The sequence below is a fragment of the Staurois parvus genome, unplaced genomic scaffold, assembly GCF_062004578.1.
Source record: "Staurois parvus isolate SC_StPar_1 unplaced genomic scaffold, SC_StPar_1.0 ptg000400l, whole genome shotgun sequence".
In the NCBI taxonomy this organism is placed as follows: Eukaryota; Metazoa; Chordata; class Amphibia; order Anura; family Ranidae; genus Staurois; species Staurois parvus.
The window spans coordinates 89,684-106,971 of record NW_028318196.1 but is presented as its reverse complement, the minus strand read 5'-3'; the positions used below and the strand labels follow the sequence as shown (position 1 = coordinate 106,971).

Genomic DNA, 17,288 nt, shown 5'->3' with positions numbered 1-17,288 from the left:
CTTTGTTTCTCTGCTATAAGGATGAGTCACTTCAGGTTTTCCTGACACCAAAATAAAAATGGTGAAAGGGGAGGGACCTCCAGCAGATTGATAGCCTCAGCTCTATTCTGTAAGCTGTGTGGAGGGGGATGTGTCTCTTCCCTTCAATCAGCTCTCAGAGCTCTCCTCACGAAGCTCTGCAGAATGTAATTTCTGTTCCCCTGCCCCCTTTCTGTGAAAGCCCAGACAAGCTTTATAAATTCTGCACTTTGGATGTAGGGGAAAGACGGCTATAGATAAAAAAGGTACAACTTATGTAGGAGAATTTGTTTCATCTTTCAGACTAGAGGCCAATCACTTCACTGGGTAAATGTAAGGGTTTACAATAGGGATGTACCGATATCCCGGCCACCAAAAATTATTGGCTGAAAATAGGGTTATCCTCATTTTGTCAGTAAAAAAAAAAAAAAAGGTGCCTATAATGGCATGCTGCGTCCCACTTCAATGCAAAATTGCATCCCATTGACTTCAGTGCAAAAATGCCCCCTAGAGACTTCGATGCAAAATCCCTTCCCATAGATTTCAATGCAAAAACACCCCCTAGTGACTTCAGTGCAAAAACGCCAGCCACATTAATTAAACATTTTTAAAAAAAACTGTCCGTTTTTGGTTTTCAGCCAAATGCATCCTGAATTTTTAGTTTCGTCACTGGAATTTTCATTTCGGTGCATCACTAATTTACAACCAGTTTAAGTTGTGGAATTGAGATAAGGATAAATATCCTGCAGCTTGTACTTCTAAGTTCAAGTTGCCAATGGTGGGTCCTCTATTTGTATTCTTGATAGGCCCCCTCAAGCATGTTATTGTTTAGAAACCTACAAACATGTTGCATGCACTAATCAAAGGAATGTTTTTCTATGGCTTTATTGTATATATGATAACTAAGAATCACTAAAAAAAAGTCTGCAATTGCCATGTGTACTGTCCCTGTGCTGCCAATCCTTCTCTAACTGTTCTCTATGTCCCCTCCAGGCCTCCTCGATGGGTACACAGACGAGAGAGTCTTTCTTGAGAAACAGATGCAGGAGAAAAATGATCTCATCCGGCATCTGGAGCAGGAGCTGCAGAGTACAGGTAACAGATTGCAGGAACTGGAGCAGGAGCGGCAGCAGATACAAGAGGAGAAGGAGCTGCTGTCCCGCCAGAAACTTGCACTGAAGGCCAGTGCAGCACCTGCTGAACAACGTAGGTATCCCTGTGATAGTCCTTTACTGTTCCTTTTAATTATACCTGACTGACATAAAGTATCACTGTTACATTTCATCTCTGGTCTCCCTTGAAAGGCAGCCAGTCCTCTCCAGACACTAGAAGGGTGGCTTATAGAACTTTCGTTTGTACTTTATCACAGTGACAGAACTGTATAATTATATGGCCATTATACTTGTCATAGTGAACAGCACATCACAGTAATGAGACTATATAATTCCTGTTAAAGGGACATTTCACCTAAAACACAAGAGTGTCCTTATAAAATATTTATTGGTGGCAGCTTAGTTAATCATCTTTATCCAGCCAACACGCAGTGGGGAATTCATCTCATGAGATAATTTGTTTAAGTGATCCAGTTATAGGAATCTACTTTTATTTTTGAAGATCTATATGCGTGAATGAATTAAACAAAATCTTATCAATGTTTGTTTAAGGATTGCTATACTTTTGTATAGTTACCCCTAAAGTTACTGCCCAGCAAACCCCAAAGTTTTATACACATCCTTTCACACTTCTGCAAGATCCATGACAGGGAGCCACGCAGGAGCCTATTTGAGCTCTCTGATCAGTCTCTTACTTCTGTGCAAGAGCATAAAAATCCCATTCGTTCCTTAGGTGGTGCAAGTAAAAACAAATGTGCATTTATAATTTTTTTTTTTTTTTTTTAAGGAGCCTGCAGAGCATTGCACCTGTGATCCGCATTCTGAGGCTCCTATAGGCTCTCAGCATAGCTGTCGGCCAGTACCTTGTACAGGCAGGCAGTTACCTGAGAACAGGAAGCTCAATGGCCTACGAGAGAAGTCACCAGCGCCCTTGCAGTTCATTGAGCGGGCAGCACAGTGGCTAAATGGTTAGCACTTCTGCCTGGCAGTACTAGGGACGTTGGTTTAAATCCCAACCATGGCACCACCTGCCTGGAGTTTGTATGTTCTCCCTGTGCCTGCATGGGTTTTCTCTGGGTACTCTGGTTTCCTCCCACACTCTCAAAGACATGCTGGTAGGTTAATTGGATCCTGTCTAAAATTGGCCCTAGTATGTGTATGTATGAATGTAAGTAAGGACCTTAGATTGTACGCCCCTTGAGGGTTAGGGACTGATGTGAATGTACAATATATATATAAGTGCTGCGTAAATTGACAGCGCTATATAAGTACCTGAAATAAATAATTGAGAACTACAAGCTGTCAGCCGCATTGGCTGAGGGTACTTGTTGGCATTCATCCAGAGTAAATTGTGAATGAATGGCTCCCACGATGTGGGCAGAGCCCTGCATGGCCACGTTATTTTCAGAGTTTGACAGCGGGTGAAGAGAAAATAGGTGGTGCTGGGAGGTGGAGAAACAGAAAAAGGGCGCACCGACCTAGTGCATTATCGTTTAAAATAATTTATTAAAGAAACAAAAATAGGTATCATACTCACAATGGACATATTAACACAGGCATGTCAAACTGAACAAGGTGTATGATCCAAACAACATCTGAGTCCATACGATGGAACCCTGGATGACCAACTGGCTACCTCGTTTCGAGGACACAACCTCTTCCTCAGAGCCAACCGCCTGCTGGGAGGTGGACGGATGAGGCTGCACTTGCTGAAACAACTTATAGTTTTATGCAACATGAGCCACCAGGTGTTCTGTGCAGGCAGCCCATGTAAAGTGTATGGGCACACAATGGCTGCATGAACACAGTCGCTGATCCTAATTTGAAAGGGGTGCGTGTGTGCGGCCCTGAATGCAGACAGTGTGCTTTCTGGGCTGCTCATTTGCACACCTGTCAAATTAGGACAAGCATCTGTGTCAGTAGCACATGGGGGTGGGATCCCAGGTGTGGAAAGTGCACATGGTCACTGTTCTAAACACATTTTCTGCACTGCGCCTTTTAGGGCTAGGCCTTTTTGGCTAAGTCCAGGGCAATTTTTTTGCTACGTGCCTCAGGGCCTAGCCAGTGCACAATTACATGGCCACTTTATTTATTCAATTTATTTTGTGACTGTTTGTCACCTTTCACTTTTGTGTGTGTGTTTTTTGTTTTTTTTTTCTCACTAAGATGGAGGGTGTGGTCCCTTGGGCCTTCCCTGTAGTTTAGGGGGAGGAAGCATGGCCATTAGGTTCCTTCCTCCCCTGTTCCTGGGGGGGTCTCTCTTCGGGAAAGGTCCCTGACCAAGTGCTTGGTGGTTGCCTTTGGCTAGCCACGAGGAAAGGGTCCACCAGGCCTTTTGGCTAGGTGGACCATGTTGGAATCCCTTTGTCTGTGTCAGGAGCCTTGCACTCCAGGGGATCAGTGTAGAGGTCCTGCCCCTTCGCAGAGGGGGGGTAGACAAAAGCACACCCCTAAGTGCAATTTTTTTGAGTTTGTGTTTTGCACTTGCACATTTTTTTCACTTACGGGTTTTTCGCACCTCTGCGGACTTAAAAAAAAATAAAAATAAAAAAATAAAAATCTGTTTCAGTGCAGATGCTGCATCCATATGCTTACATGGGCTACCTGCAGACAACACCTGGTGGCTCAAGCCTGCAAAACACACACAGCCTCAAAGTTTCCAGGTCTCAGCAATTGTATGAATAAGGCCTTGTGTAAAACCCGGTTCCAAAGGAACAACTAGAGGGATAAGAATTTTTTTTTAAATAATCTTTTTAGATATGCTGTGTGAATGGGAAGAGATAAACATATAGTGGGTGTTTCTCTGCAAAAGTGGAAATACACTTTAGCCCTTGTTCACACCAGTGCGAAATGCAATATACAAATCGCACCTGAAGTCGCTTCTAATGTATTTCTATGGTACTGTCTTAATCAGTGCAATTTAAAGTTGTTTCAAGAATCGTTCTTGCACTACTTTTTTCCAATTTCATTGCGACTTGCACTGACTTCTGTTAAATGAAGTTGCAAGCCACAGTGAACACATACAAATCACACTGATCTGTAGATTTGAAATCGTGCTCAAGTGAAGTAGTGCGATTTTCAAACTTGCATTCAGTATGAACCAGGGCTGAGGCAGAGTTGTTAGGCTGTTCAAAAAAAACAAAGAGATTCCCCCAGCCATGCATTTGAGGTGTATAAGGGAAACCTCTCTGCTGCGCTGTTGTATTCTGACAGTGGGGACTCCCCCGCTGAATCAGTGCTGAATAGCGCTGATCATAGCAAAATGTTCCAAGAAGTTCGTTCGAGAGCAGTTGATCCTTATATGGACTGCTGAAAAATGCAAACCGCTATAGATGGATCAAACGTAGCCAGTCCCTTCTGAACCAGCCAGATTTCGATCCACCTATGGCCAGCTTTAGTCATACTCTCTGGAAAACATGAAGAATTTTGTCTGGATATGTAATGTAGGAATTATAATTTGCCACAGCAAGTGCAGAAAAATGGGAGATTTTCATCAAGAATCACTTTCAGGTAAACCTTAAACGATAGTATCACCTTTTGGAACATGTTACATTGTTCCACCTGTATTTTAGGGTGGAACACAGAACATGTTCCGGCTCCTGCCTACCTCTCCCTCCTTTCCCCCATTAGTATGACAGTGGGCAGGGGATCTTCTTCCATCACCAGATGTCACAATTCAAAAACAGTGTGGCTGTGCACAGCCATGTCATTCCTTCGCTATTTCCTGTGATTGACAGAACTACAAGTACCATCTTCCACTGCGGCTGACGACTTGTAGTTCTGAATGAACTGTGAGGGCACTGATGAGCTCCCTTGTAGTTCATTCACAAGCCCTGCAGTTTTGATATTGACAGCCTGTATGGAGGAATGGACTGAAAGCTGTCTGCAGAAGCCCGATATTGAACCCCTGATCACAGGTGCAATGCTTTCCAGGCTCCTTCAGGAAAAATAATAAATGCACATTTTTGTTTTCTGCAAGAATACATGGAAAAAGTGAACATATCCTTTTTAAATAATTCAAAATGTTTATTTACTAAAAAATACACCATGGTTCTCCTTTCAATTCAACCACTTTTGATTACTAGCAGAGCCCATCTTTGTGAACTAATTCACTTACAATAAAGTTCTGTTAATAATGGTGTGAAAATGAGAGCGAGCTTTTAGATCTTTAGTAAAAAGGAACTTTTTTTGGAGTGCAGCAAGGCATGATACTCTGTCCTACTTCTTGTCCCAGTGACTGGGCTCAGACAGATAAGATGTGAGAAGGAATCTCTTCACTAGGGACATGTACACAGCAATAAAAAAAACTTTTTAGGTTATGGAGAGTGGGAATAGCAATCTCTATCAGATTTTTCTAGCTGTCTACCTACCTGTTGGGGGTATCGCCCCTGCCTCCTTCCCAGGGACATCACAGGAATTGAGGAGAAATCTCAACAGGGTTCCAGGCAGCACTAAAACCGTTTCAGAGGTTCTAGAACTTCTATCCCATCTTATTTGGGGTTATCCTTTAACTAGAAAAAAAAACACTTCCACTCTCTCATCATGTCATTCTGCCTGAAATACAGTATATACAAAAAGCAAACTTTTATAAAAATGATATATACATCTACAGCCATTTATTACATCTACCGCACTAATGCGGTTTATAAAGACATTACTAATATTTTTGAAACTGAAAAGGTTTTAGGGCTTTTTTTTTTTTCTAAAATTACCACTTTTACTTATTTTTAGTGTTTTTATGAATGTTCTAAATTGTGTTTTAAAGGTTTTTAATTTGTTTACAGTTTTTTTGTATATAGTAATTGTTTTTAAACCTTTTATATCTTATTGTCAACTTCCTACAGTTAACTTAACATTGTGTTTTTATCGATAAAAAGGCGTATTAATTAAATCCTAGAGGACCCGTCGCCAGGGAACAAATCAGACAAACCAGTTGAAAAAAGAAAAACATTTTTTAAAGCAGTTTCAAGGTCTCCTGCCTTCTAAAAATCCTTTTGACACAACCAATCCATGATTTTGTCAGTTCTTTCCATGCAATATAAGATTAATAGATTGTCTTCCAAAAATGATTTTCATTTTTATCCAGTTGATAAACAAAAACATGTAACAACCCTAAATGTAAAAATTACATTGACCAGTGTTCATCTTCAGAAAACACGTGTGCTTTTTTTTTTCAGTTTTGCTAATTCTTTTAAATGCTATCACAAAAAATCAAAACGAAAGAAAAATTAATAATGTTTGAGATAAAAAAAAAAAAAAAAATTAGAAATAACACAATCCATAGAAGAATAATAGCTAAGAGAAGGAAGGTGTTTATTTGGGTTGACAAAGGGTTAATGAGGAGTTAAATAACTGATTTATTTTTTTTTCATTTTGCTTTGAGGCTCCATTCACACTTCGCAATCTTTATGGGCAAAATCGCAGAAAATCTGCCTGTGGGTTCCAAATCGCATAGTAATCGCAGCACAACGTGCAGCGAGCGTTTTGAGTGCCATTACCTCTAAATGGCACCCAAACACAATATGATTTTTGCCATGATTGCCCCGTGACAGGATCATGTGGCAATCGCGGCAAACTGCTCCTTTAAAAATCATACAAAGTTTGTCACCTGAAAAGAAACAGGAGCTTCTTTTCGAGCAGTAAACTTGAATAGGCCCTAAGCAACTTGCTGAGTCATGTGAAAATTGCACTGTCAAAATCACGTAGCGGAGTTGATACAATATAGGAATAAAATTGTTATATGGTATTTATCAATGAAGCTTCACACAAGCGATCTGATCAGGTCTGCCTAACAGTTTTTCAGGCGGACCCGATCTGATGGTCCATGTATCCTTATGAACCAGAGGGTGTAATTGGACTTGTGCCCGTTTACACCCACCTGCCTCCAATCTGGTCTGCTAACAAAAAATGGAAGGGGATCTGAGTGCTGTCTAGTGCACCCAACCGCCCATAGAGCAGATCTGGCTGTGTCTATGTCCACTCTGCATAGGCTGATCAGACACGGACCTGTCATCCGCCCGCTCTGCTCTGCTCAGTGGGGGATCAGTGGACAGATCCCCTGCTGAGCAAAGCAGATTCCACTTCGTGTGAAAGGGGCCTTACATATATCCAGTGAAATGATACAGAGATGAAACAAATCCTCCTACACAGGTTGTACCTGTTTATCTGCATGCTTGTCTCCTCTATAGCCTCCTGGCTATAGCACGCACTTTACACATAATTTTTGAGGCAACGGGTGGGGATCTGATGTCACACACTGCACAGCATAGAGCAGGGAGCTGAGTGTAATCTGAGACCTGAGTGTGTGTAGGGGGAGGACACACCTTTCTATACACCAAACTGTGGCCCAAGGGGCAGATGTGTCCCTTTGCTTGTTTTTATATAGCCCTTGGAGCACTAGTCCACCAACTGACACCATGGATGGGGCACTATTCTTCTCATTGTTACCAACAATGGGGCACTGTTCCTTCTACTAAAACCAATGATAGGGTGTTGTTTAAGCCCACTGATGCCGGGGAATTTTCTAATCCAACTGGCCCCCGCTAAAGTCTATAGAACAGTAAAGTGGCCCTTTGCGTAGAACGTTTGGAGACCCCTGCTCTACACAGTCTCTAAGGGAAACATGCACAGCTGAGGCTATCAATCACTTGCTGTGCTGGGGGTGGGAGGATCATCTCCCGGTCTTATATGGTATTGGCATAGATTGTCAGAAGTGACTCAAGAGGAAAGACAGAGCAGATGAGATTCATACTAGGTGCTTTGAATTGAAGAATGTACACTTTACAGGGATATGCTTTGTTCATTTTTTCCTTTCAGAGGTTTACAACCACTTGAACACTGTGCAGAAGCTTTATTTTACACAGCAACAGCGACAAAATAGGCAGGATTTTGCCAGCAGTAACAGCCAAGGAACGGCAACTTGGGTAGAGAAACTGTGTGTACATCATATGCCTAAACTCTTTTTGTTGAAATTTTTTTTAGAGTATATGCCATTGGCCCATAGCAGAAATGCATAGCACTCAAAATAATATTTTTTCACTGTTTGCCTGATACTCCCATGTATGTAAACAAAATATACAATAAAATATATAATGTGTAGAAAACCCAGCTGACATACCAGCTGAAGGACATTTTATGAAGTAATGGGTTTATTATAGTGGTTTCTTCAGTTTGTCTTCCTGAACCTTGGTGACAGGTCCTCTTTCAGATCATGGACACTTCATCCTCCTGTTTTAACACATTTTGTTTTATTCTTGGATAATAACATGTTGTATAATGGGCTCAGATCCCACAATCGTCTCCCAGAACAGGTAAGGCAATCAGTATAACAGATCTTGGTCATTCCAAACCCACTGGGAGGCATTTATAAAACTTTAGGAACTTAGAACAGCAAGAAAACTGGGCAATATCTGCTCTTTGGTAAAAAGTTAAACTTTTGCTTATTTTTTTATTTTTTTAAAACTAGTAAAAATATAAAAATGCGCCACTATAAGTGTGGTGCACATAAACTGCTGTCATTTTTCTTTTATCCTGTGTGTTTTATAAATGCCTGGTTGGCTACAGCTGCGGTTTAGCCTACGGTGGTCATTCTGTCTTGATGACAGAATTATTCTTAGGATCTGTATACTGATGATAAGATAATTATTTCACATAGTATTCTCTTGGATGAGCGATCTCCACATTGCTTCAATCTAATTTCACTCCCGTTCACCTCTGTGCTGCTCTCTCTCCTCTCTCCAGTATTATCACATTGCAGAAGAACTGTAGACGGCATGTGAATTACATACACTGCATTTGTTTTGTTCTCTATCCTCCCAGGCTTAGAAGCTGCAGTCGTTGCAGCTCCCAAAGAAGGTGTGTTTGTATCCCGCATGGCCAGCCTTGTAATCGGGTGTCTAAGAGCACAGATTGGGAATGAATTAATCCTCTTTGGCTTTTTTGGGCTTCCGCTCTCTGATTCCTTTGCACTAACCAATCCTGTCTTGCCACTGCTGAAATAACCCGCTTCTGATCTTTCCTAACCTTACCACCTGTTCCGTGGTGCTTCCGGCCCCTTTTGCTAGTAAGGGGCTCCAAGAGGTTCTATAGAAAAGGGTTAGTCTCCTTCCTCTTACCAAGGGGTGTTGCTGAGTGATTTACAGGCCAAGACTTGTTCACTTTCTTGTGAGAGCTGAGGGCTGTATGAAGTCTAAGCCAATATCTGAAATTATTTATTGCCATGGGCTGTTGTATTGGGTGCTGCCTGTCATGAAATTTGGTAGCCCCTTTGTGTTGCCAGAGGAAACTGTCAACAGCCGGCACAACAGATGCTAGAGTATGGTAAAGCCTGGTACACACTGCTATTTTTTTTTGTTCAACCCACCAAGCTGAACAAAAAAAAACTGACAGCTCAGGAAGGTCCGCTGTACTAACTAACCAATGTTAGAACAGAGATCTCCCTTTCTGTGCTATTGTGTTCTGACAGGGAGGAAGATCCCCCGCCAGAACACTCCGGTCAGTGCTCTCAGCCATTGGCTGAGGGCACTGATCGGGAGCGGATCAGCAGACTTTTTCAGTCATGCTCCTTCAACAGAAGCCAGTCAAATGTCTGGCTTCTGTCGGACTATCTGCCATACACATGGGTTGAATGTTGGCTGGTTTCTATTGAACCGGCCCATGCCACCCAACATTCATCCCATGCGTACTAGGCTTTAGTCCTCAGACTAATGGCCAGAGGTTGTGACTGGCAGTCGCAGTCAACAGGCTGATGGCCAGGTCAGATATAGACAGTCCAGATTCCAGACAGACAATAGCAGCAGTAACAGGCTGATGATCAGAATAAGCATAAACGGTACAAACAGCCAAACCGAACACAAGAACAATCCAAGGCATGAACAATATGACAGAAGTCAGAGACCTCTATACAGGATACGAGCAGGGGCGGACTGACCATTTGGAAACTCGGGCACTGCCCGGGGTCAGTAGGGGGCCCCATGAGATGCCCCTGGTACCTTTTTCATAGGCTTTTTTGAGTTTGCGCAAGGACACAGGGGCCCCATGATCCCCTATTGCCCGGGGGCCCCATGAGTTGTCAGTCCGCCCCTGGATACGAGCAAAGGGAAAACCCTGTTAATCAGATATGGGCTTGAGGCTGTGGCCTACAATTAAAGTCCTCTTATGAGGGCTAGTGTGCACTTAAAAGAGAAATATGGGATTAAAAAAAATATACTCCTCTAGATGCACCTGTGCTGCATCTGTCCCCCACTGGCTCTGCAGTGACAGCTGAGTGATCAAACACCACTGATTGCACAGTTCTCCCCTCGACTCTGAGCAGAAAGCAGTTACTGTCAATCTCCGGCTCTCTGCTCTGCCCCTCCAGCATTCACTGCATCACTGGGCTGTGGAGGAGGGCAGTAGTTTCTGGCATAGGCTCTCAGTGGCTCCCTGAGAGGCTGAGTCAGCTGCCTTTCTAGGCTTCTGGGTGGATCTTTTCAGAACCTGGACTGGCTGAGTGATGTCAGGCCATCAGCTGTCTTTAGCCCGCTGTTGGCTGAAAACAGGTCACAGAAGAGCAGAACTAACTGCACTCCTGTGATTCATAGGAGAAGTATAGATAAAAAAGCTTTGGCTATACTTCTCCTTTAAGTCATGAGACCTAAGCTACAGTGCCGAATGACAACCAGCAGATATCAAAGGTACAAGGTTGATCATTAGACTTGTATAGATTCTAAAGGTATGGCCCATCTCCTCTAACAGCCCATCTGTTTAAAACAGCTGATTTCAGATAAGGACTGAGATGTCACACAGCCCTTGCCCTCTTCTGGAAGTTAATGTATGGATCACTTTAAATGGATAACTAGGTTCCTTGGTGAGGAAATGGAAAGTGTTTAGCCCTTCCCTGAAGAATTTCTTATATTCCTGATTTCTTTTCCTTAACATGCATCATATCCCCGAAATAACCATCATCTTATCCTCCAGTTATGATCATGTTTCACTCTCTACCATTCCTGATTCAGAATTCTATCCCAAGAACTGAAATTTGTATTCTGTTCTGTTTTTGGATCACTGAACATTCAACGATCCCTTTCCCTTAAGATGATGGTAATAGGCAGGGCTCGCTGAGACAGCGGGAAGAAAATTGCATTTAGCGACTGGTGATTTTCTCATTAATCATCTTTGTGATGGATCTCTTTCCCTTATAACAGCACCTGGTGAAAGTTTGCAGTTCAAACCATGGAAAGTATTAGACTGTGTGCCTAACTGCACCCAGTGCACTGGGCTGACATGTCCTGGCTTTCAGCTGTGCTGGGAAGAATATTGGATTCTGAGGACTGACATATTGGAATATATATGAAGATGTGGTATAAGACAACATTCTTCCAGGTCTTAATATAAAGTTCTACATAAAAACATGTATTAATATTAAAAGAAACAATGTAGCATTTAAAGAGGAACTTTAGTTCCCCAATATACTGATCCTCCCCTCACACCCCCATTTCTAAATATTTAGTGCATGAGCAGATGTGCTGAAGGTCTCTGCCCTTTCTTTGGTACCCAGCAGAGACCTGCAGCATGTATGCACAGGGGTTTCCCATGCATGCATGTATACTGTGGTATCTGACACCCAGACACCTGCTGCATCTGTACACATGCGCTGTAAATCCCCTGTGCATGCGCAGATGAGCTGAAGGACTCTTCTGAGTCCCAGTGACCTGTGCCGCATTTGCACACACATGGAAATCCTAGGCGCTCATGTGTATGTCCGCAAAACTGCCACCTAGGGTGTGTTACATGGGCATCCTATGAGGCAGCAGGGAGTGCTATATCATTCTCACCTAGACGAGAAAGAAAGATAGAAGTGCTGTTTTACACTACTAAGAAGGTTTGGTCGCATTTAAAAAAAAGAATGTATTTCCATTTGTGGGGGGCCAGAAGAAGCCAGAAAGGCTGAAGGCCTGCTTTAAACATGGTTGAAAATGCTTTTACAGTATATAAAGTCTTTTTCTTTATCAGCGTTCCCTTGTATTTCTTGTACTATGAAAGAAGTTTAGCTTCTAATTGGACAAATATCAAAGAATCCTATAAGGATTGAATCTGTTTTATTAAAATAAAAAAAACAGAACCTGGACTATGTTCCCTGTACTTTTGCCAAGATGTACTAAGCCCTTCTGAGTTCGTAGGTAGCATTGACAGAATGACTGTTGAACTTTTTAGAGGACAGTCTGGGGAACCTTGTTCCTACATGTTTCTTCATTTAGAATATTGTGTATTTAGGTGGTAAAGTGTCTATTTGGCATGACGTTTTTTGGTTTTTTTTTACCTTCTTAAAGTGGAACTTCAGTCAGAAAATGAAGTCCTGCTAGATCAGGGCTTAAAATTTCAAGTCCTGAGTTACTAGCCAGACCTTAGAGTTACTCGCCACTAACAAACACAAACAGAGACACATGTACGTACATACATACACAGACACATGTACATACACACACAGAAACGTACACACACGAACAGACACATGTATACACACACAGGCATGTACAGACACGCATACACACAGATATATGTACATACAAAGAAATACACATGCACAGACACATGTACATACACACAGACACATGTAGATACACAGACACATGTACGTACATACACAGACACATGTAAGTATATACACACAAACACACACAGAAACATGTACATGCACACACAGACACATGTACACACACATACATGTACATACACGCAGACATGTGTACAGATACACACATGTACATACACACAGACACATGTACAATTGTACATGCATACAGAGACGCACACACACACACGCCCCCCCCCCCCCATAAAAAGTTGCAGTACTTCGTTGTTCACTCACAGAGCCGTGTACTGCACTCTAGGGAGAGGCAGAGAGCACAGTACACACTCCTTCCTTTGCTTTCACTGCGCTCAGCTATTGAGCAGTCTGACAGCTCCCAGTGCCAATGACAGATCTGGCCTGAGCTCAGAGCCTGTTCAGCAAGATGGCCAGTGCAAAATTTCAAGCCCTGTGCTAGATCACTTTATGCTGGCCCGTTTAATTGAATTGTAAAGCATTAAAAATAAGTGCCTATACTGTTTAAAAACCAATAATACACTGTGTCACTCTTCTGCACATGCTCAGTTGCTTTCTATTTTTTGGCACTGTACCTAAAATGTAGAGGCCCATCTGCTTACAGCCTAAAGATTTACTGTTGCTCAAGGGATCTGGGCTTCAGCAAATTGGCAGCCTCCAGCAGGAAGAAACAGGGACAATGCTGGAGGCAATTTACAGCACACACTAATTTTGTGAGCATAAATATTAATGTGGAATGTATGTTCCCTACTAAAGAAATTTCAAGTTGTTATGGGTAAAGTTCAGCTTTGAGTGAAATTATGGGTGGACCCTCCATTCTGTAATATTTCACTGCAGATAGGAGTTTTCACTTTAGGACTTAATGGGGTCATAGCCATACTCTTCACATAAGGTACATGCATGCTTAGAATGATTACCAAGGTCACTGCATTGCGAGAATAGGGAAACTTCAGCAGATAACAGGCCCATCCCTGTATCTTAAAACCGTCATAACCCCACCCCCCAACCCTTACCAACCTAACCTTCCTATAACTCTTTCCCCTTACACATGGGGGGATCTTTACTAAAACTGTTGCACGCAAAATCTGGTGCATTTGTGCATAGTAACCAATTAGCTTCCATGTTTTATTATCAAAGCTGACGTTAGAAGCTAATCGGTTACCATACACAGCTGCGTTAGATTCTGAGTGCTCCAGTTTTGGTAAATCTCCCCCTTTGTGTCCCCTCTGCTCCCAGAGAAGTGAGTTAAGCACACACTTCCTATGTATTGGCACTGGCAAGGATGTTTTGATGTTGCCAAGTTGGCCTGCTTGGGTACAGCTGCAAACTCTACAACCAGTCTCCCTATTGCTGTGTCCCAGCACCTTGTAGCAGACTGGATAGTCTTGAACCCTAAACCTGGCCAAACACGCAGACTGAATGTAAAAAAATCAGACCGGTTCCTCTATAGAACGCCTCACCGGCTGATAGTATCCTCATAAACCGTTGTAGACATATGTTATCCTACATATAATTTTGGATCATATGCTGTAGTTGCATTTTTAAATGCTATCTTGTTTTTTTATTTTAAATTGCTCTGGCATCTAGTTTTTATGAAAAAAAAATATAGAAAAAACTAATATTTAGATATCATTGAAGTTATGTCTGTGGCTAAAGCCCATAAATTTGCCTCTTATTAGGGTTATTTTAGATTTTTAGGTATGAATGTAATCAGTTTAGACTTTTTGGGAGTTCATTTACAAGTACTTCAGGAAATGGTGCAGCCACAGCTTCACAACCTGACTTCAGCTTATTGTGTTTATTTTCCTAAATCAGCTCAGCTGGGGCCAAAAACAATTCTTTACAATGAACCTTAAGCGATTAATTCCAATATGTCTGTCAGTCCAGTATTTTTCTGAACACAAGCATTTGGTTTATCAAGACCTTGTAACTAGATGTGGCTTCCACAGAATTGGGTCTGACACATCCTCTATGACTTCTTTCCACAGAGCTCTTAGAGGAAACTGAGAAGCTCTTGAACGAGAAGATTGAGGTTCAGCGGCAAGCTGAGAAAGACTCGGGAGACCTCCACAAGCAAGTGAAAGTGCTGGAGGTGGAACTTGAGGAACAGGTCAGCCGTAACATGGAGATGGAACAAGAAAAGAACGCCATTCTGGAAGACCTGCGCCAGAAGAACTTTTCCCTGGAGAAGCAGCTGGAGAAGACCCGCAGGTTCTTAGATGTAAGTGGTGAAGCAGGGGAGATGTCAAGGGGTTGCTTTTTGCTCAGAGTTCTCATTAGCAATTTTCCTTAGTTCCAATTATCATGAACAAGCCACAAAATTTAGGTGTGTACAGGAAAAGTAATTGGTCAAACAAATTCAAAGCGGAGTTCCAGCCAGTGTATCTCACATATAGAATAATGTGTATAGGCGAGCACTGGAAGTAAATATGAGTCAGCTTGCACAAAGGAAAAGGTAAAAACTCCTATAAAAACATGATATAAAGTGCAGCGATGAGCAAGTAATTAATCAATAAAATGAATACATATAAAGAGGAACATCCAAGTGCAATGTATATAAAACTTCCAATAATTACATTTATATACGGAATGAAAATGGGTGGAACTGTCAAGTACATCATATAAGAGCTCTTAAAAGAGCAAACCGACCAGGCCCCGCCAGCTCACTCTATTGGCACTATGGCGCACGACCGGTGACGTTGGGAGATGTTGCTGCCAGGGTTGGTGTTCTAGAAGTGGAGTGGTGAGCTATTTTCCCTAGAGAACGGCCCTATCCTTCTCTCTGGAGCGGAACCCTGGCTGCCTCTGGATCTACGGATGTAATATACATACATGCTATTAACCAGTAGCTTTCTGGTGAGTTTACTTTTGACAGAGATGGTGGACCCCTTCACTTGTTTTGTACCTACGGTTTAACCTGCACTTAAGATTGCTGCACCTACGGACACTAATATATTTTTAATATATTTTATGGACTTCACCAGTTTATTTTTATTCTCTCACTCCATTTGACAACGTTTATCTGATATTTATATTTGTGGCTAATTTGCCTTACTATTATATGGATATTAATGCCTCACTTGAATTACAAGTCTGTTTGCTCTTTTAAGAGCTCTTATATGGTGTACTTTCACCCATTTTCATTTTTATTTTGTATATAAATGTAATTATTGGAAGTTTTATATACATTGCACTTGGATGTTCCTCTTTATCTGTATTCATTTTATTTGATTAATTACTTGCTCAGCATTGCTCAGTGTATTTCACAGGTTGAACTTAGTGGAACTACACTGTATCTAAGCATCCCAAAGCAAAAATGCTATTTAATTCATTTTTAAAATTTAAAGCAAACTCCTCCATCTATCCATGTCTCCATGCTTTATTTTGCGGAGAAATCACGTTGAAAAACACCCCCTGGCATTTCTGGTTGTGGCCATCTTGAATATAGGCAAATGATTCATGTAGCATTTACTTCCTGGAATCCATCTATAAGCAGCAGGGCATGCTTAGCTGAGAAAACCCCTCCAGAGGACTCCTGAGATGTATGACATCATTTGCCTAGGAAGTAACAAAAGAAATGTTAAAAAATAGCTTTAAACAAGTAAATCTGATATATGTTCCTTTCTATTTACTAATGCTAGCAGCATAAGGATTAGAAATAGTCAATGTTAATTGAGAGAGTGAAGTTCCACTATGAAGTGTAGTGCCACTTTTGAATTTTATATAAAAAAAAAAAAAAAAACTACCAGATTATTAAAAATTAAAAGCAGCTTTTGCCTTCAGTGTGGATCTTCCCCTTGCAGTAATAAATTTCCTACACTGTATGCTGTCAGTCTTCTGTGTTGAATGATGGCCAGCATCATTCAACCCACTGAGCCCAGGCAGTCATGGACCCTACCCCCCGGGGTTGTGGCTTTAGATCTACTTTAAAAATGCTTTTGTGCTTGTTTCTTGTTAAAGATTCTTATTGACATGAAGTTACTTGAGCCTGAAATAAAACCAGTGAATGTAAATGAGTCTATGCCATTTTATAGCACCAGTTACAGAGACAGTTGTGTGGTTTTGCTTATACTATTATTGTACACATTTACTTCATGCTGAAAAATGACTGGTGCACAGCACTGACCACTGGCTCTCATTATTCTACAGGAACAGGCAGTTGATCGGGAACATGAACGAGATGTGTTTCAGCAGGAAATTCAAAAGCTTGAGCAGCAGCTGAAGATGCCACAAAGACATCAACCTGTTAACGACCATCAGAGTAATGAGGTGAGATGGAGCAAAGTGCTTCATACTGTGCACAGATTTTATTTTAGTTTTTGATAGAGTTGGGAAGGGCTACAACTTGTCAACTTTTTATTGCTATCCCTCCTTGAAAGACTTCCCTTTACGTTCTTTTTGACAAAACAGGAAGTAAGAAAGGATCCTATCACTGACAGAAAATGAAATTGTAGGAAACCCCCCAACAGGTATACAAATAGTAAATAAAAAAGGGATAACAAGTGCATGATGTGGCAGTCCATGTATGTTTGATGAGTTCCAAATGGGCAGGGGTGAAGGTAGTCCAGTAGGCA

General features: G+C 41.7%; 1 protein-coding gene across 6 annotated transcripts in view; it reads left to right on the top strand.

The window, feature by feature from the left end:
- The window catches only part of AKAP9 (A-kinase anchoring protein 9), a 362,315-nt gene that overhangs the window by 275,526 nt on the left and 69,501 nt on the right, over positions 1-17,288 (top strand). For 5 of the 6 annotated variants that reach the window (XM_089686483.1, XM_089686484.1, XM_089686479.1 and 2 more), the window contains 4 exons: positions 1,012-1,224; positions 8,949-8,984; positions 14,703-14,935; positions 16,864-16,983. In XM_089686483.1, the coding sequence (XP_089542609.1) occupies positions 1,012-1,224; positions 8,949-8,984; positions 14,703-14,935; positions 16,864-16,983 (602 nt within the window). The remainder of the gene's footprint in view (positions 1-1,011; positions 1,225-8,948; positions 8,985-14,702; positions 14,936-16,863; positions 16,984-17,288) is intronic. The other variant, XM_089686482.1, reaches the window with a different exon arrangement.